The following is a 20,678-nucleotide window of genomic DNA, read 5'->3' as shown; positions in this document are numbered from 1 at the left end:
TTTTCATGTTATCCAATTAGAATTTGTCACTTTCTCGGGAAAAGATGTATATAAGTTGAAAGTATCTCTGCTATTTCGCGAAAAATATAGTATAGATCTCTCACATTGAAGTGTATTTTTCTTTTATATATACATTTGTAAAAATTGGAACATAAATACATTTTATAACTTTATTAATTTATTTATTAATAATTCGAAACAAATCACGATCGCCAAACTTTTTTCAATCAATCATATTTGATCTTTTACTTTTTAATTTCAAATTTCTTTCAATCGTGTGCTTTTAGTTAAAAGCGTCTTGTTCGATAAAAAGAAAAGTTGAGATAAATCTATGTTTCGCATTATTTGTTTAAACAAATTAGTAATAGTTATATGGATAGCAAAAAATTGTTCAACTATATTTACTATTCATTCATTTACAGAAATAATCACCGATTTAAACAACAACGCATTCTTCTTATATCTATATGGAATTTCGAAAATATATATTTCTGTTCAACATTTAATACGTTTTTGATAAATACGTTTTTGTGTTTGATACGTTTGATGAATAAGAAAGTGAGAAAACACGTTAAATTGTAATAAAAATTTACTAACGTATTTAGTTTTTAATATTTATATCACAAAATTGAATACATACACACATAAGTAAAAATTTTCAATCAATTAAACGATTAAATTTTAATTAAACATTTTATCACTGTAAATAATGATAAATCATTATCACGAATAATATTATGTCTATTAACATTTTCTGATAAGGAGACAAAATCTGATAACATTCTTAATAAAATTAGATAAATTCCATTTTTAACTTTTTTTATTGTAATCTGTCATTTCTTACATATACATTTATGTTTTACATTTCTTTCTTTACAACTATGACGGTGTCAATGAATATGTCATTAATAATTGTATCATTGCACTGGTACTGGTGATAGAGACCTCAGGATAAAATATTTAACATTAAATTTTATTTCTTGTACAATAATGAATGCTTTACTTTAGAACAAAATTTTTTATATATCGAAAAAAAATTATATATGTTAAGCAAAAGGTACTTAAAATATCCTACCACAACTATTTCTTTACAACATCTTGCAAATTCTCTACAAATTAGTGAATGCTTAATTCTGTAACTGTATCTATCTATTAAAACTTATATTTATATATATAGAAATGTTTCTTCACTAAAGTACATTTTGCACAATATGGTTTCTAAAATGTCATAAAATGAATCACATCTACAAAAATCAGGTAATTTATATTTGCAAGAATCACAAAGTATAAGCCTTTTAACTTTATCACTATAAATAATATTGTTACAAGGATATTAAACATGATTTCATACATTCTTCCTAAAAGATTTTGAAATTAATTCACTTATTGGTAAATTAGAAATATTATCTACTGCAAAGGCAGAAAAAATTGAAAAAAGAAATAAAGAATAAATTCCTAATCTGTCCAGGATGAAATAAATAGTTTATGTGATAAAGTTAAACAAGTACATCCTCTATAGCCATATGTGTGATGGTTTATTGCTAATGTTAGAACTATAAAATCAGTTAGGAACATAATAAGATTGATTGAAAATAGCACCTTGCATATTTGGAATTGATATAAAACCACATTTATATTTATATAACTTTAGCTTGTATAGCTTTTTAATAAGAAACATTCTAAAACCACTTATAAGAAAGGTAGCATATATCCTCTATCAGATTAATCTGTAAGGCATTTACATCAATTCTTGAAATGAGTATATTTTGTTATAGAGCAATTATTGTTTAATTACTGTAATTTGAGTTAATGTTTGATAATTCATAGCATTTGTATATTCATAGAAATTTTCTGGTAATAATTTTGTATTATAGCCCCGTAAAATAAAGAAACAATTTCATGAGAAGTACATGTCATGTGTTATTTGTATTAGTAATACTATGTTTATAAGATCAAAGAAGAATAATACCATTCAATATGAAAGGAAATTTTAAACCTTTTTCCTTTCATGTATTTAGTTTAGCAAATGAGGTATATTTTGAACTTGTTGAGTCATAGGAGATCTACATATGTTTCATATTCGATTATTAAAAATCTCATAATTTGTATACGCCAAATATTTTCTTGAGGCAAATTCCTAATGCTTTTCTCTTCTTGATTCAAATTCATTTTGCCTTATATTCTAACACATTATTAACATTGGACATATATTATCTACAAAAATACTATTATACCATTACATACAAGCGTCAATTCAAAAATAATTTAATATAGATACAATCTGATAAGTACATTATTAACATAGAGAAATGCTGTTAACGTTGCTTTAACTTTAATAATATTTCCTCTTAATAAGCAATTCTTAACTCGCCTTTTTAAAATAATGCTCCGGTATGTTCACATATTGGAAAAATTTCTTAATGTTTGCACTTTTTTCATGTAATGCATGTCTTAAGTATTCCTAACAATCTTAACGAATGTAAAAAAATAGAATACCAAAAAATGTATACAATTTTGTGCCAGAAAACAAAATGCAAAAAATTTTCTCTTCATAAAATTTTATCAACGTATCCAGTATTTAACTCATGCAATACAAATTTTGATTTGTTCATAACAATAAACGTTTCAACAATTTTATATGCAGTATCTTATTCGTTATATTAAGGAAATGGACTTAATAAATGAAATAACTCTGGTAATCTTTGAAAAAGTAATACTCTTAAAGGTCAGGTTCTTTTTTTTCATCTTGAACATTAAAACCTATTGTCACACTAGAGTTACCTGTCATGCTACTTGCTACAGTCAGAATTGGCTCCTCTGCCTTCATTTCTATGGAGCAAGGATCTTTTGATTCCATCATGCTCTGCTTCCAATTCTCCAAATCTTTATCTGACATATTTGAAAGAGAGCTTATCTTTGAAGTACATTTGTAGCTGTAATTTGATTCTTGCTTCTGTGTAGGAGTTTTTGGCATAGAAACACTCTGAGATCGAGAAAAATTCTTCTTCTTCTGTTGCTCTTGCATAACATCAGTGCCATCTTTGCTTTTTTGTATTTTTTCTATATTAAAAGATTCAGTTTTCATAGAAGCAGGTGATTTTGTCTTATCTATATTATCTGCTTCTTTAATCCTGACGTCTTCATCTGATATTTCCATGCTTTCAACAAGGAATCTATTGTAGAAGAGATAGTAAAGTAGAATAATCAACTTCATTCATTTTTTTTAATTTAAAAACAAAAACTTACCTTCCAATTTTCTTATAGCCACTACTAGATTTTGTGCTTGGATATTCCTTCTGTTCAAATATTTGTTTCACATCTTGCTTTTTTTGCTCTTCAGTTTGTTTTAAAGTTATAGTATGGTCCTCATCATCATCCATATTGTCAACCGGAAGATCATCAGTACGCATGATCTTTTGTAAATTAGAATTGAAGCCTGCTCCAAAACTACAGTTTCGTATTTGACCATCTTCATTGCTATAATAATCTGTATATGATACACTACCACGACCCTCTCTATGCTCTTGATCGATATTTATACAAAATTCGTTAAAATCCACATCCAAGCAGGGAGTTGTAGAAAATTTAGGACCCACATTAAACGATTGAGCTCTATAAAAAACAAAAGAATATAATTCTTAAATATAATACAATCTTTTTAATATTAAATATTAATTACCCGTCATTGCTGATTAAGCTTATAGACATACTGCATTCTCCTGTTGAAGTCGGTGCAGGAGATGAGGGTTCAGAAGATAGAAATGATTGTGGTTCACTGCTCCATCCAGTACCTAAATTACACGTTAATTCATTATTAAAGAACAAAATTAAAATAATAATATGAGTAAGCGACACTCACTATTAGGGCTGGTTGGCGACAATTGATTTTTTATATCACAAGATTCTCCATCGTTCGAAGGTTTATACTGTATGGGTGTTGGCGTGATGTACCTAAGAAGAGAATCAATGTCTGCATCTCTAACGAAAAGTATGCAATCATCGTAATTAGAAAGAACGAGAAACAAGGTACCAGAGAAGTCAGTGCAACTCTCCTTAGTAAAAACACTTTGATATATATGAGAAAAAAAAGAAAAGAACTCAATACTCACAAGGATGGTTTACTTAATTTCTTACGGTACCTGACAGCTTCCAGGTCGGAAGAGTGGTACTCGCGACTGACTCCTCCAATATTGATATTTTGGTTAACCGATTCGTGGGTTGATCCACCAGGTGAAGGATACTTTGGAGGCGAAGAAGCGGGTGTTCGAAACAGAGGCGCACTGGTCATCATTTCCAAAAAGGAATCCAATTGACGTAACGACAATGCATTGTGAAGAGTTTCCAAAGGTCTTATTGGCGGTACACCACCAAAACCTTCTATTGCTAATGAGCAGAAAATTGAATTAGTTCCATGAATAAAAATACTGTTATATATGCTAACGATAAATTCCAAAAGAAGTAAAAACCTAAGACACATTTTATGGCAAAAGGCAATAATGAAGAAGAAGAAAAGAAATTGAGGCTCACCAGCAACAGCAGAGGCATGAGGTGGTACCATATCCTTGAGATTTGGCGCACTGGAGGATCCACTGATAACAGCTGTGCTGAACAAACTGTTTGCTGATCCAGTCAACTTCTTGTTGACGTTGTAGCCCAACAGCTTGAAATAACTCATCTGTCCGGAGATACTGTGACGGTGGCGCCTTGCTGTGCAGGTAGGGTCAGGTTGAATGATCGAAGGTCGTGTGTCTGGAGATGAGAAGGATCGTTGAGGCTGGAGTCGGGAGAACGGTTCACGTGGACTCTTGGAGCGATAGTAATACTTGCGAGGAATCTCGTGATCGTCGTGAACATCATTACCGTGCGCAGGGGACATATGATAAAGCATACTACTATGATTTGGTATATGTACCAGGCTATCGTGCCACTGGAAATTCACATTGGGACAAGACCAGCATCTGTACATTTTTGAACAATCGGTAACTTCACCATTTTCGTCTAAACAAACGGAATCAACACAAGAAAAGTCACCAGGTCTCACATTGGGACAGGATAACTTCCTGAATGGTACACGTGTATTCCCAATTACACTATCACTATTCAATTTTCGTCTCATTATATTCTTATCAAACCTCCACTTTTCTTTTTCCTTAAACAGCATCCATTCACTGCGGTCGTGACCCCTTGACTGATGTTTATGTATGACACAATGATCGACCTTTGACTCTAAATAAGGAGCAGCACTCTGTCTCTCAGGAAACACAAGAAGCCTATTCTTTAGATATACAAAGGGTAAATCAGGATGATCTAGTCCGGTGATTCCTCTGTGACACCCATAGCTATCATTGAAAGAAACACTACGAGGAAAACGACTGGGTACATCCTGGAGACTCGAGTAACAAGAACAATTGAAAAACTTATGTGAGAGCGAGCGTGCAAAGTAGATATCAAAGTTGAAACGCTCGACAGGCGGTAGATCTCTGCTTCTCAGAATCAGTTCCGAGACATTACAATTATAACAAAGACATTTAGGTACGTAAGGTGACAATGAACGAGAACGTTTGTCTAGTTTGATCCGTCCCGCGGATGTCACTGTCTTTGGGGTTCTTTCGTGCAAGGATAACGAAAAAAGGGATCGCTTTAACCACGGATTGCTTGGTGGCGGTTTCGAGGAATCGATCAACTCACCGCTACGCTCAATCCCAGGAAGAATCGTCTCTGAATGAGAACGTCCGTATTTCTTACTCTGAGTAGGTGGATCGAAATCGTAAGACTGTTCGAGATCGATATTGAAAAACGAAGAACGAATCGTGGGGATTGGTAACACGATATCCGTCACATCATAGCTCCGGCTGTTCGGTGAGATTAAAGGAGATGTGTGCAAAGTCACCAAGGGTGTCGATCTCAAAGTGGAGGTTTTTATCGAAGGAACTGGAAACTCCGGTGAACTAAAGGAGTGTGGCAGGCTAAATTTTTCCGTTGGCACGTTCAACAAAACCTGGCCAGATCTCTCTAAGTAGCGTTGCTCTGTTACATGCTTCTCTGTGTAGGGTGTTGCATGCGTAATTTCGTGAACGATTCAGAAGAGAGAATGGTACAGTTAAAATGAACGTATGATAACGATGTAATAGTGGGATCAGGGTACAAAGGAGGGAAAGAAAAGAAAAGAAATAGACGATTAAATAAACCCATCACCGAAAAAATCAAAGTAACATTGCAAGAACCTTTGGTCACGTCGTCGATGCTTGAAATTAATATATGTCGAAGTCGTTTTATCATCACTGTATAATAAAAGGATTGATACTTGGGATTTGCAAAAATTGTATATTCAAACAACAATTTTTAAATGAGTACTTTAAAGATAATAGTAAAATATGAGAAACTTTTAAATAGTTCACATTGTAATAGCCTATGGACTTAGAATCAGAGATGCTAATGCAATTGGATTTCGTTGAAGACGACGTTACCAATGAAGGAATAAAATAACTGAAATACACAGGAAAAAGACGACATATACTTCAATTTACTTGTGTTTAGAAGGCGCGAATTTGGTTAATGTTACACACCCATGGCACACGATAGCCATGCAACCAGTAAGCCAACCAAACAACAATTTGAGTTTATGAACATTTTATTGATAGTTAGTTAATATGATTATGGTTTTATGCAATAACAACGATCAAAGATTGTAAAAAATTTAGTAATAGTTATTGTATTTCATACATAAAATTGGTATTCAAACATGCAACTGATAATTATAAAATTTTTAATTTCTATTAGAAATTGATTTGTTTAAATAGAAATATGAAAATTGAATTTTATTTGCTTGTATGTGCTTAGAATTTCTAACATCAATGGGACGGTAAAGTAATATTTTAATGGTGACAAAAAAAATAAAAAAAATAATAAAAATCATCCTATTAAGAAATACAAATATTTAATTATCTTTGTAAAACAGAGACTAATACCAAATCAAAAACCTCCCTTTTTTTAATTTGTATGTTGGTATGAAAGTATTACATACATGTGATCCATATTCATTCGTATAAAAATTATATTTCTAAAAATGCAATATGAATAGTAAACAAAGCATAAAAGTGAATGATGGAGAACAAAAATGTAATGTAATCATATATTAATGGATATGAATGAAACGGCTGCAGTATGATTTTAGAAAATAACTAAGCACTAGTAAATTGTGAATCTTAATGGAACAATGACTTAGGAATGAAGGAATTAGGATGACGACTGAATAAGTTACACCATTTGTTAATATGTAACCCAAGCAGTCGTCCATAAAAATTAGTTGGCTTCCACGCGCACAACTATCGCAGAGCAAAGAGTTATTTCAACTGAATTTTCCTATTTCCATCTAACATCGTGTTCGTTTGTTAAATTCCATTAGCTAAGCTCTCATTTGTACAATGTGGTTTTAATTGGATATCTATCCAATATCTATTTATCCATTGAGGTATCAAAATTTAATCTTTGGTAAGAATTTTACAGTGTTACAATACTTACAACAAAAAGTAAACTTTGCTTGTAGGCTCTATTGCACACAAAACTGAATATAATACAAAAGAAGATGGTACATGTAGTATCACAGAAAATAATGCAACATTAAGGATTAGACATGATACTGAAGACTATTCTACGGAAAATTATGCGTGTTTACTATTGATAGTAACTATAAGATAATGCTTTCTATAGAAGTATTGCAATACCAAGAAATATAAAGGATGCTTTATATTTTATGAAAGAATTAAAAGATGCAAATCACAGTGATCAGCAGCTACAAAAATTACTATCTCAAAAGCGAAGAATAATTTGAACGGTCAACTAAATAGTTAACATTTCTATGAAGATAACTAAATAAAAAAAGAAAAGAAAAAATTGTAAATCCTGATTGTATCAGGGTAATACAATATATTGAAAGTTTAGATGCTATGGAAATCCTGTAATGATCACCTATGATAAGACAATGCATTATAATCTGCTGACGTTATTATAAAAACTAACATACCTTCTTTGTTGACCGCGTCCAAGCTCTGATACTGCAGCTTGTCCGCAGCTATAAAAAAAGACACGAAAAACACCAGCCTTTCTGATAAAATCTGACTGTTAATATTAACCATATGTACCCAAGAAGAAAGATGTTATTAATGAAATTAAGTGTTTACAATGTTCTTACAATACATTATTGTATTTTTAACAACATATTGCCAAGCTATCGTAACGTTTTACGAAATTAATATTTACAAATGTCCTGTGTAACCTTTTTGTTAGAATTCACTTCCATGCATAATCAGAGAATATTACTATGGGCTTGTTATTATATATCAAACATGTACTATAATATTAAAGACCTAGACGTTACTTACCTTTCTCGGGCTTGTCCTGTCTTTGGTGATCATAACTGCGAGCACGTGGTTCAACAATTGTGCCTCTTTCTGCGTCACGTCGCTGACGTTGACTTGCAGCTAATTGACTACCAAGTCTCGCTGCTTCATGACCAGCTACGGTTCTAGCACTAAATGTTGTGCAATATTTTATAAAAGATCATCGATAGTTAGTTAATTTATAAAAAAAGATTCATTGAAAGTTTTATATTACATACCTTATTGGAATGGGCGCAGAACTCTGCAAAAAGCCACTATCAAATGGTTCATCCATCATGTTAGGATGTAAATCCATCATATCAACTCCTCTACTGGTTGTTGGACTATCCATCATTGCATCTACAGTATCTGTTTCCATTCGTGGAGGTGTTTCCTAAGTATTAAATAAAAAATACTAATTTATTTATACTCTCTTTTGATTAAAAACATTTATACATACAGCTTGCAATGGTGGATTCATAAAATCGTCTTCCAAAATTCCCAACTCTACATCTTCTTCCTCTATTCGAGTGCTACATTGCGAAATGGTATCTTGAGCAGAACCACCACTTTCACCCTGAAAATATAAAGTATGTATAGCTTTGTATTTCAAAATATTTCTTTGATCATGGGTAAAATAGAAGTATTAGCTATAAGATTTACTTACTACATTATGGCTACTCTCATTGCGTGAATGGGGCCTAAAACCTGGTCCTGGTGGTAAATTCTTTTGCACACAACAATTTACACCAGGACTGAAATGCAATTCAACGTGAAAACGTTCTTCGCTGCTAGGATCTTTAGTTGGATCTTCATACAACATAACTACAATTTGAGACATGTAATTTAATTCCGAAACCATACTAACGTACTCCATAGCTCGACGCCATTGTTCATCTTTCATTACCTGTGTAATTAAAACATTAAAATGTGTTATACATTGCGTAAAATAAATATGTAGATACATACATCAAGTAAACCACCATAACGTAAAACAGTCAACAAAGAATGTACGTGGCTTTCACTTGTAAAGTAAAGTCTTGTGCGTACATGCCGACCGGGACTAGAAACTCCATGGGAGTATCTAAAATTATAACAATTACCCATTACATTTTACTTTACATATATATATATATATGTCGGAGATGAAAGGACACCGGAGCCTTCCCTTTGGAATTTTGGGAAAATCCCTTAACACTTTAATCTAGATTCTACCATAGCCTTAATTAAGCAATTGTCGTCATTCAATCCGATTGTATTTGTTCGAGACTTGTAATAATGAGCTTGGACTCGAGGCGACAACCAGTCATTAGCATCTCGAGTATCTAATTATCAATATCTTCTCAATATCGTCAATATCTTCTCTATTGCATAACAACAATGTCTAATCCAAACGAAGATTCGTTTCACGCCCCTAACCCTAATCATAATGTGAACCCGACATATATATATATATCATATATTGCACACATTATACCTCATATATGACACACACAAATGTTTAATTTACCTCGGATTGAGTCTATTAACTGTTTCTTCTCCAGTTTCTTCGATATTTCTCTGCAAATCTGCTCTTATCTTTTTTAAAAGAGGAGTGCAAATACCTTGACCTATGGTGAGCTTCTCTTGCACTGTTAATCCATATTCCTATAAAAATTTTTAATTAAAGTACTTTTTTAAAGAGATAAAATTTATTGAAATTCTCACCTGTGGTATCACTATATCTGCCAGATACTTAGAATAAATGTACAATTCCTCCGCGTGTTCGAATTGCAACGTATGGTTGTTATGTTGTAAATCATACTTTATACAATCATAAATATCCGGGATTTTCGATATGTCGAACCTCTTATTTTTGGTACAGAAATCCTTTTCAATCTTTCCCCATCGACGACCCATTAATTCCCACGTTTCACCATGATAAAGAATTGCATCTAAATATATTAGATAGATAAATATAATTTCACAATAAGATTATATATCACATCGTACCTTTGGTTTTAGGATCATCTTTCTTAATACGAACAATGTCCATTAATTTTTGAATCAAAATATGAACATGCTGGCAGCAACGAACAGGATTTTTAACAAAATCCATGGCTGCGTTAATGCTCAGTGCATTACCAGGATTTATCTGTTCCCTGTCTTCACACGTAAATTCTCGGTCTTGTTGTAATAATTCATGAAGTCGTGTTTTTACCCTATAAAAATATATCGTTAGAATTTACTCAAAATTCTACAACAATTCTTTTGTAAATTGCCTTACATACATATTTTGGTATTTACTGCTATCGCAATCGTTGTCCAACAGACCATTAGTATTAGCACTCTTCACCATCTGCACTAGTATTGGCGTTAATTCACCCTCTAATGCGAGTAAACCTTTTGCAAAGGCTGCTGCTGTCATTTGAACTCTTCCTTCATCACTTGCATAGATCTTTAAGTCATGTCGAAATGTTGAATGAAGTCTAAGTAACCCTAAACCTTGTGCACCAGCATAGTCACCTATATATGTATAAAAATACTTCAGAAGAACAGAATGTAATAAATACAAAATATATCTTTCATTTTCAATAAACATAAAGTACATATGAGATTTCACTGAATGATCTATGTTCTGGTAAAAAGATCATGAAAGATTGGTACAAAAATCGTTGATCGTACATCAATGTACTTACATCTAGAAAAGTCTAATTAAATGTATATACATGATTTTTTTGAGATGTTACATATTATTCATGTTAGTGTTCTTTTAAATAATACCGTAAAAATTATTCTATATTAATATTTATCTTTGATTTTCTTAAAGTGAAAATGTAGTTAAAACTACAATAGAAAGTGGAGCAATATATATAAATTTGCAACATATATGTATGTGTGCATAAGTGTATGTATATGTCCTTTAGGCATTACTGCATGGATGACAAGATGTATGAAACCTATTGAAAAAAAAAAAGATAGAACATATAAACATTTAAGGCCACAAACTAAATAAAAGCAACTATCCTTAAACTGTCAAGTGTTTCATTGCAATAAAGTGGAACACACTGAATTAGCATAGAAACAGCATTTTCTTTTACGTTTAACAATTTTTGTACGATCTTTGCACAAAAATCTGCAAAATAGCAAGAATTTTTTAGCAAGAACATATTGATAGAATTTCTAAATTACTATTTCTATGCATTTATAACACTACATCGACATAGAACTACAAAAAAGCATTGATTCAGAATAAAAAGTTACCGTGGTTTGGTAACATCTCTGAGTCTTCCTCTGAAATAATATTTGGAATTATCCATGAATCAAAGATTTTCGTAAAGGTATAAGATATTTGCTATCCTTTAACCAAAACGAAATCATCGATAGTTTAATAAAAGCTTGAAATTTAACATTTGCTTTTATGCTCTTATTTTTAAATAAAAAATAAATTACATGTTAACATATCCAACTGCTTAATGCATACATACGAGTTTTATTTCGGTTAAATTGTCTGAAATGCGTATATATGTATACATATATACATACATATGTATATGTACTGTGCAAGATAAATAGCAATATATGTATTATGCATACGCTCAATTGAGCAGTCCAGATAAATGATAGGTTCAGCCGGAGTTCAGCCAACATAAGAGACTTATTAAATAAAAAATCTCATAATAAAGTATAAATTAACTCAAGAGTGCGCATGATAAGCGTATGAACATAAGATACGAACCACTAAGGTGTCTACCTTGACCACCAGGATACATGCAACGAAATATTCTTCCTAACTCCTCTGCCTGAATACGGCCGGCTGGTGTTAGTTCTCCACCCCATTTTAATATCAATACAAGGGACGGTTCTCCAAGTCGATCTAATAAAAATATGTTATTTACAAATAATAAACATCTATATTACATGGATATAATATTCTATGCTTTGATACCATCATCTGATGAACTTCCTCTTGGTCGGCCTCTTGGTTGATATTTCATTTGTACCTTGCGATTTATCCCTGAGAAATGACCGTACCTGAAAAATATGTTACGTATAGTCAAAGTTAATATTCGTAATTAAATAAAAGATTATATATAAAAAAACAATGTTTACACACATTTCTAAGACGCTTTTCAATTGTTCTAATTTTCCTTGTTTTTCTTCCAATTCAGGTCCAGCAGCACGATGTTGTATTTCAGCTAATAAACTACGTGCGGTATCCAATATTTCTTGCAATTGCTTAGGCCTCTTTAATTTAATATGACCATGCTTGTAGCCGTCGTATTTTGCGAATATCTCGAAAAATCTGTATGGAATAGAATATGTGAGATATTGTTCTTCATATATACCTTCAAGAAACACTTACTTCGGGTGACGAACTTCTACTTTCATTTTCTGTTTTGGCGTTCGATCTCCATGCCTTATAACAGCAACTACACATCGTAATTCCATCCTAAAGTAAATATAGAAGTATTGATATAATTATGATATCTAAAAATAATCTGAATATATTAGCATAATAAGAAAGTAAAATTTATTTACATTTTCCCAAATGTAGTAGGCACAATAGGCGGATCGTCCAATTGAAAAGGAACGCTCCATGGTATATGTAAAGTGGGTGCCAGTTCTCTTAAAATCATATTTCCCAAAATCTTTGCGCAGTCATCATAATATTTGTTAGAATTCTTTACAAAACTAAACCCATTTACGTCACACACAAATGACTGCCCGTTTGCTCTAAAATATTATACATGATTAGTATAATAAAGAATGGATTATTACTTCTTTTAATCTCACTATATTTAAAATTTCAATATACCTAAGTAAATCAAAACCACAAACTGTTTGTTTAAAAGCTAAGCACACTTTTCTACTAATTAGCTTTTCAGCATTACTTAGTATAACCGGATAGCGAATTTCTTTCCCTTCTGAATCTCTTTCGACTTTACCATCCAATGCAGGGCTTTTTCTTGCCTCTGCGTGAGCATAATCTGGACCCACGGTATAAACCTTAACGTCTGTACCGTCGGTTGGCATAAAATCTTCGTATATGTAAGAACCTGTTTTACGAACTCGAGATTCTGGTGAATATACACTACTACGACTTCCAATCTGTAATATTATGAATTGAAATTTACTATGCCGAATAAAAAAAAATTATTTTTGTTGAATTTACTATATACCTTCCTAAATAATCTTTGACTGCCTCCACCAGCAGATGTAGGATAATAAATGTAAATATTATGATCCTCTGCAGACACTGGTTTTTCTACAAACGGTTTGTTGAATGTAACACCATTAACTTCAACATGATCTTCTGATTCTACTAGTTCATGATCTGAAATGGATTTTCTGTCATAAATCTCCAATATAAAATTGGATCAATATAAATGATAAGCATCACATACGTTTTGGATCAGACGAGTCTCTATCCAGGACAGCATATCTCGGGATTTCAATACCTTCACTCTCTAAGATAGCATAAACTCTCCTACGATCCTATTAAATTGATGTCATATAAAAAATAATATGTTTCATCACTCAGAATATTTGACAACATTTATCACGAATTACATACCTGAATATCATATTGCATGGGTAAATTATTGATGATAAAAGGATTTCTAAGATTAGCATAATTTATAGCTTTATCAAGGGGAAAGCCTTTACTATGGAAGCTTATTAAACAATCAACAATTGGCCAATCTTCTACAGACTCCTGTAAATACATATTTTCATACGTTATAATTGAAACATTAAATATTTTCTACTGCCATTACCTTCAAAATAACTTCTTCAGGAAATACTACTATTTTAATGTACTCAAATTCTTCCAATCTTGTTAAAATTTCCTTCATTGGTTTACTTTGTGATTTTTTTGCCATCGCACAGATTCCAACCAAAACTTGCTTCCCTTCTCCTTCCAAATCGCTTCCACCCATGCATCCATCATCATTGCTGCACCCGTCCGACAGTTCGGCCTAAGTGAAAGTTTATATTAATTGAAATTTGTTTTCTGATTTGATTATTATTCTTTTTGAATTGTTTTTGTTTTAATCTTACTATCTTTGTACTCACCTAATATCACATGAATTTAAAAGAAACTAATAATAATATACAAAATAAAACTAAAAAATGTATTAAATTTTTACTTATATGCAAAAATTTATAAAATGTTTATTAATAATTGTGTTAAATATTGCTCACCCAGTACATCTTTAAGCAGGATAAAAATCCAGTTTTGTCAGGAGTTTGTTTAGAATAGTTTTCAAACAATCTCGATCTATTATTCATTTCTAGATGATTACAATAAAAAGTAAAAAAGACACTTGCATTACTTGCCTACATAAAAAAGGAAATATAAATTGAATACTAAATATAGTACTTTTACAAATGTATTGTATGTCTGGGTGATAAAAAAGTAGTAAAAGTTATTAGAATATCAAATGATTTGTCATTCTACATTTTTCAATAAGTTCAACTATCAATGACTGAAAATTATATAAACTTAATTATTACAATGATACATTCCTAAAATTGTCTAACAAAATTGTATTATTAATAAAGAGACTCAGCAAATTTTAATCATGTGTTAATAATTACATACAAAACAATCATCACAGTAGCACTCCATATCCAGATGTATATCTTCCATCTTAAAGATAGATATAGAATTGATTTTTATCATTACGATAATACCATTTTTCAAGAAGCCACTAGTCTTTTAATTATATGCACTTCATACAATAGTAATTTTTTCCTTACATCACATTTTAGAGATCAACACTCATTATAATATTATTTTTCACAGATAAATACAAATTGTATTCCCTATAATTTAATTTTTTGATATATTTTAAATTAAATCTTAGATTTATATTGCATCTTATCTTTTAAAATTGTGATAAGGAAGAAATTAACTTAAAATACTTTAACAATTAAGTATAAAATATTTTATCAGACCACTTATTAAGAGTTGATTAGAACATTATGAAAAGAAGCGTCTACTAGCTTGGAACTAGTTTGCAATTTGTTTAATGTTAACATTACTGAGCAATTGTGTGCTGAACTCAAAATAAATGAAAGCAGACTAATAAAGTACTCTTTGTTTAAAGATAAGAAAGAGCTATATCTTTGGAAGAGATATATTTCATAAATCTATCTTGAGACAAGAAAATTTTTTCTGCATAAAGAGTAAGTGCTACAATGATCATATATAGACTTAAGCAAATAAAAACAATATGAAGACAAGTTTTTATTCTGTTACATTAAATATTATGAATCTACTAACAGATAATAACTAAGAAATTAATTAGAAGAAACTCTACCATTATTTGCCAATATGGTTCTGCTTCATTATCACAATCGAAGATGTAAACATCAGGAATTGTGGTAGATGACAAAGGATTTGCATTTTCCATTACAAATTTAATTTCAAAGTACCATAAGCTAATAGCATAATTATATATAATGATAGCCTTAAAAAATTTGCACTAATATTAACATTAACATTAAGTACTGAATCTTAGTTCAATAATTGAATATTTCACTATATAATATGTTTAATTCAGTCAATAATGATTAAACACTAAATACACTAAACAATATTAAATCGGATATTCCTCTTTAGACCATTATATTGTAGAACATCAATTGTTTAAATTAATTTACTAATTATAACAAACATACAGCTTATGCATTGTATATGCAACTATACAGCCAAGTACTAAGTCTTCTACCAATTTATTTTTAGACTATTAGAGTACCAAAGACTTTGTGAGTCATCAAGTTATTTAAAAGTAATTGAAACACTAATAAGTAATTAATGAATTCATTAATTTACACTTAGTGAAATATGTTTGCATGTACTATCGAAAATAAACAAAATTATTAAAAATTCTAATTTCATATAAAATATGTCTTCCAAAAAAAATATATATATATATGATACATGCAGGTGCTGTATAGTATTGTGTGAAACAATAATTTTTTTTAAACAAAACAATTTTCTAACCTTTCTCACATATTGTTTACTAATTTAAAGTAAAATAGAGTTGGTATGCAAACATACAATATAGTTCTTAATTCACAATATCTGTTTCTGCTTGTCTCTACATCTTATTCTTTTATTATCAAGTTAAATTAAATGAAATAAATAAATTCTAAAAAATCTTAGTACATAATCAGTCTTATGCGAATTAAGATGTAGATCAAAATCGAAATGTAAATTTATATTTTATATTACTGATAAAACTTACAATCTATTTAGGATTATCATTTGGATATTTGTTTGTTCTTTACATATGATATATTGCACATGGAAAAAGTATAACTTACTCTTTTTGATGAACGATATATAGAAGAAGCTACAGGACCCACAAGGGTTGGTTGTACAGTATTTAAATCCCCTACATAGAAAATTGGTCGGCTGGCACTCCGTAGACCCTGTTGATTAATCATTATCCATCAAAAATTTATATTTCTGATATTTGATTACATAAAGAATTTATGGTATACTATAAAAATTTAACAGTATATTTATTGTTTTAGATTAGTTTATAAGATTATGTGATCATTATTTTCCTAAAGCAAAATAAATTTAAAATTAAATAAAACAAATTTCATGTTAAATTTCTTCCAAAAAGATCTAGTTTATAATTGTTTCTTCTATTTTAGTAAAATATTAAAAGTTATAAAATTGTTAAAAATAATATCACAGAAATAAAAACTATTTCTCTGTTTACCTGATAACCATGTTCCAATTCAGTGTAAGACATGACAGAACGGGTTTCATTGAGGAAAATGAAACGGTTTCAGCTTGGACTTAGAGAATTCGCTGTGCCCTAAAAGGATTGTTATTAAACATAAACCAAAGATTCAAACGAATGTCATTATTTAAAAACTTGAACGATTATTTTCATATAATAATTAAAGAACAACGTAACAAACTATTATAATTATTGTAGTTATTTTTTTGTGTATGTATAATTGTCAAACTAAGAAAAGGTAACCTTGACGATTAAATATTTCTATATTTTTTACAATAATTCAAATTTAATCAATTTACAATAAAATTAAACCAATACAATCATGACTTAAAATAAATAAAGCTAAGTATGATTTAATTCTAGGCAATGTTGCGACTTATTTTGTTTCCTTCTTTTTCAATGTAACATCGATGATTTCAATTAAACTCACTAATATTAATTTCGAATGGATCTAAAGATTCGACGGTAAAGACAACAATACAGATTTAATAAACAATATTGGATCTCTAGCTGATTAAAAATTTCCACTTTAATATCCTTCAATTTTCGGACATCTTGTCAAACTTAAATCTCGATCTCTCGTATCGTTCAGAAATCGCTCATCCGGTTAACTATACGTATGTATAAATCGATCGATATTACCAGATATTACGTGTCGTTGCATGTAAACATGTAAACAAAATATTTTTAAAAACAAGGTATTGAGTAAAATCACAAATTGAGTTATTAGAACAGAAAAATCTTTTGCAAACACATATTTATAAAGTTTAAGAGATTTATAACAATAATACTAATAGTAATAATTTTATTTCTCCTTTCATACTTTATAATACAAATTTTTGGCTTTTTAACGGCCATTTGTATACTATTTCATTTAGGTATCACTTTAAGAGATATATAAAATGCAGATATTTTGTGCATCACTTTTATTTAAATTTTAGTTATAAAATGTTATTGCGTATTTACATCATAATAATTTCGACCCAGGAATTGCAATTTTTGCTTATTTCTCGGTACCAAATTTTGTATTTGTTACAATGTAATCGTTATAACAACGATATTTAGTTGAGCAACATAATGATGATATAATTCTAACATTTTGTTTTTTTCGGTATATTCAGTATAAAACAAAATTAATATAAATTGTGTACAAGCATAAATAAACAATTTATCATTCTTCTAGAAACTATCTCACTTAGAAATCAACAGCTAAAATAATCACTGACTAATTAAAGTTTTTGATTTCGCGCATTTAATTGAAATACTAACTTCTCAATTCAACTGCTCACTAATTCTTATCTTATGTCTTTTCACTTGCAACTGTTTTAATATCGAGATAAATATGCAGACTCCAATATTATTTACTTAAATATACTGCATTAAAAAATCTTTTACCCCTCCATCCTTTTTTTTAGAAATAAAATATAGATGTACTACGACATGATTAGAAAGTGTATAAATTCCCATCCTAGATTTATCTTTCGCTTAAATTAAAAATTGATCAACTTTCAAAGCTAGAGAGAAGATTTTGTCTTTATGAAATAGAATGTAAATATAAAAATTAACAAAGGGCAATGACGTTTATCAAATACGCGTTATAAATAATTTATGCGAAGTTATAAAAACTTAATTGAAAAAACGTACACGACCTAAAGCTATTAACATGAAAATTCATATGCAAAATTTGTACTAATATCTTATGTATTTAAATATTATCAGTGGCAAAGTTCAGTGCCATTGAATCTTAATTTAAATGAATCTTTCATTTTTGTATTTCATCTGACTGAATTTATCCACTTGATGTTAGAATGATTTTTTATATCCTATTTGTTGTCAGCCCATTGGCCAGACATTAGGCGTCATTGCGATTTCATTGATACTAGTTTTCTTGAACGTGCTCGCGCCTCTGTACGAATATTTGTATATTCAAACCAAAGAATATTAGGAATTAATGTTGTATCGCGTAATAACAAATATTCTGATATTCGCCTGAAAATAATATCACATGTAATACTATTTTTCATGAGATTAGGAAGCTTTTTTAACAATAACTTACCATGATACAATTACAGGAAAAATTGGTGTAAGGACTACATATGTGATTGTAAACCATACTGCCCCTAATATGATACCTATGAATGTACCCCACAGAACCTGAGATTTGCTGTGGTATAATAAATAAACTCTACTGTATGTGACTAAAATAGCAACAATTATACAAGCAGCTATGATAGTGATCCTCCAGAACTTTTCTGAGATGCTGCTGTTATTATTGTGATGTAACCTACAAATATATACATATATTTATAAATATACATAAAAGATATAATATAATTACCTTTGGAAAATAGAAGTAAATTACCTGATACATATAAAAAGTATGGTATATGTAGCAAAAAACCACATGAACTGTGCATGCATCGATGGCATACCATATTCAACATAAACAGCATCACGTCTCATTGGCCTTGCTTCACAAATTGTGTGTTTTAAAATAAAATTTATCCATTCATTAAATATAACACCGCTAAAAAAGGTAATCTGAAAAAGGAATCAATCTTAGATATTAAAACCATAAGCATATTGAATTATCTATAAAAGTTGTACTTACTGTGTGTAAATCTCTTCTAAAGAGAATCAATGTTATAAAACCAATTATAATAACAAATGGTACTAAACTTATCAGAGCTAAAAACTTTCCAAATAAATCACCTGCAAATTAAAGAAAATTTAAATAAATATATCTTTAATAATCTAGATAAATTAAATTTAGGTATGAGTACATAATATTCCAAAACATCAAGTCTCATATTTTTTAATGAAATGCATTGTTGAAATACATGTTCTTGTTAAACATATGCAAAAAGTTGAAGTAAACAAAAATTATTCGGCACATGGACAAACGCGCTAACTAAAAATTCTGACTGAAAAATATATACAAAATTGGATTGAAAATATTTAATGTAAAGATACAACATTTTCCAAAAAAACACCAAGCATATTTATGAGACAAGAAATTTTTACATAATCACACAATGAAAAAAACAATTAAATTATACTGAAAAATTTTGAGATACTCGCCTTGTGGATATTCAACTAAGGTAAGGGACAAAGGGACCCATTCTGATTTTTGGACAGTATCGACGAAATGCGATTTAATTTCATAAAACGAGTCGTCGTCTAACGATGCCATGTTATCGAAATATTTGAAGTGACCATAACTCGGACAACTCACCGCGCAGCAACGATCATGGAATTCGAAGGATAGTGGGAGAAACCTGACAGAATAATTTCAATGTGCATATAATTTAATAGAGATCCGGCAAAAAAAATTAATTTTCGTTATTTCTTCTAGTATGTACTTATTTGTCCAATCATATTCTATATTATTTATACTCATTACAAATTTGATCAATTATGCGGTTCCATTTAACATTATAGGAAATATGTTAAAAAGAATTGAAATCACGCACAATTAAGAATTCGTGAAAATAAAAATAATTAAGAAGTACATTTTTCTACTCCAAAAATATTATGTTACATTCATCTAGAA

At 30.0% G+C, this 20,678-nt stretch overlaps 2 protein-coding genes across 5 annotated transcripts; both read right to left on the bottom strand.

The window, feature by feature from the left end:
- Positions 1-1,889: 1,889 nt before the first annotated feature.
- Positions 1,890-17,704, bottom strand: l(1)G0196 (inositol hexakisphosphate and diphosphoinositol-pentakisphosphate kinase). Of its 4 annotated transcripts, none has more exons than XM_069127775.1 (30): positions 17,556-17,704; positions 17,102-17,200; positions 16,695-16,802; positions 14,138-14,338; positions 13,936-14,076; positions 13,766-13,856; positions 13,541-13,695; positions 13,177-13,469; positions 12,900-13,094; positions 12,724-12,810; positions 12,475-12,663; positions 12,307-12,392; positions 12,097-12,234; positions 11,622-11,651; positions 10,649-10,883; positions 10,371-10,579; positions 10,086-10,312; positions 9,889-10,025; positions 9,348-9,462; positions 9,046-9,285; positions 8,839-8,955; positions 8,618-8,772; positions 8,382-8,530; positions 8,024-8,071; positions 4,528-6,042; positions 4,110-4,383; positions 3,860-3,978; positions 3,680-3,791; positions 3,247-3,612; positions 1,890-3,173 (listed from the first exon to the last, which is right to left on the bottom strand). In XM_069127775.1, the coding sequence occupies exons 2-30, from the start codon at positions 17,132-17,134 to the stop codon at positions 2,720-2,722; spliced, it is 6,219 nt and encodes a 2,072-aa protein (XP_068983876.1). In that variant the 5' UTR covers positions 17,135-17,200; positions 17,556-17,704; the 3' UTR covers positions 1,890-2,719. The 4 variants fall into 4 exon arrangements, with proteins under 4 accessions (XP_068983876.1, XP_068983877.1, XP_068983879.1 ...); XM_069127776.1 differs by having other exon boundaries at positions 12,112-12,234; XM_069127778.1 differs by lacking the exon at positions 11,622-11,651 and having other exon boundaries at positions 3,860-3,951; positions 4,528-4,749; positions 5,689-6,042; positions 17,556-17,702.
- Positions 17,705-18,359: 655 nt separating this feature from the next.
- LOC138187233 (dolichyldiphosphatase 1) lies at positions 18,360-20,540 on the bottom strand. The gene is made up of 6 exons (XM_069127805.1): positions 20,488-20,540; positions 20,207-20,403; positions 19,737-19,837; positions 19,488-19,666; positions 19,182-19,409; positions 18,360-19,114 (listed from the first exon to the last, which is right to left on the bottom strand). Exons 1-6 carry the CDS (start codon positions 20,523-20,525, stop codon positions 18,985-18,987), a joined length of 873 nt encoding a protein of 290 aa, XP_068983906.1. The 5' UTR covers positions 20,526-20,540; the 3' UTR covers positions 18,360-18,984.
- Between the last annotated feature and the right edge of the window lie 138 nt (positions 20,541-20,678).

This window comes from Bombus flavifrons, chromosome 14 (assembly GCF_040668555.2).
Source record: "Bombus flavifrons isolate JBK064 chromosome 14, iyBomFlav1_principal, whole genome shotgun sequence".
In the NCBI taxonomy this organism is placed as follows: Eukaryota; Metazoa; Arthropoda; class Insecta; order Hymenoptera; family Apidae; genus Bombus; species Bombus flavifrons.
This window is presented reverse-complemented; position numbering and strand designations above follow the sequence as displayed.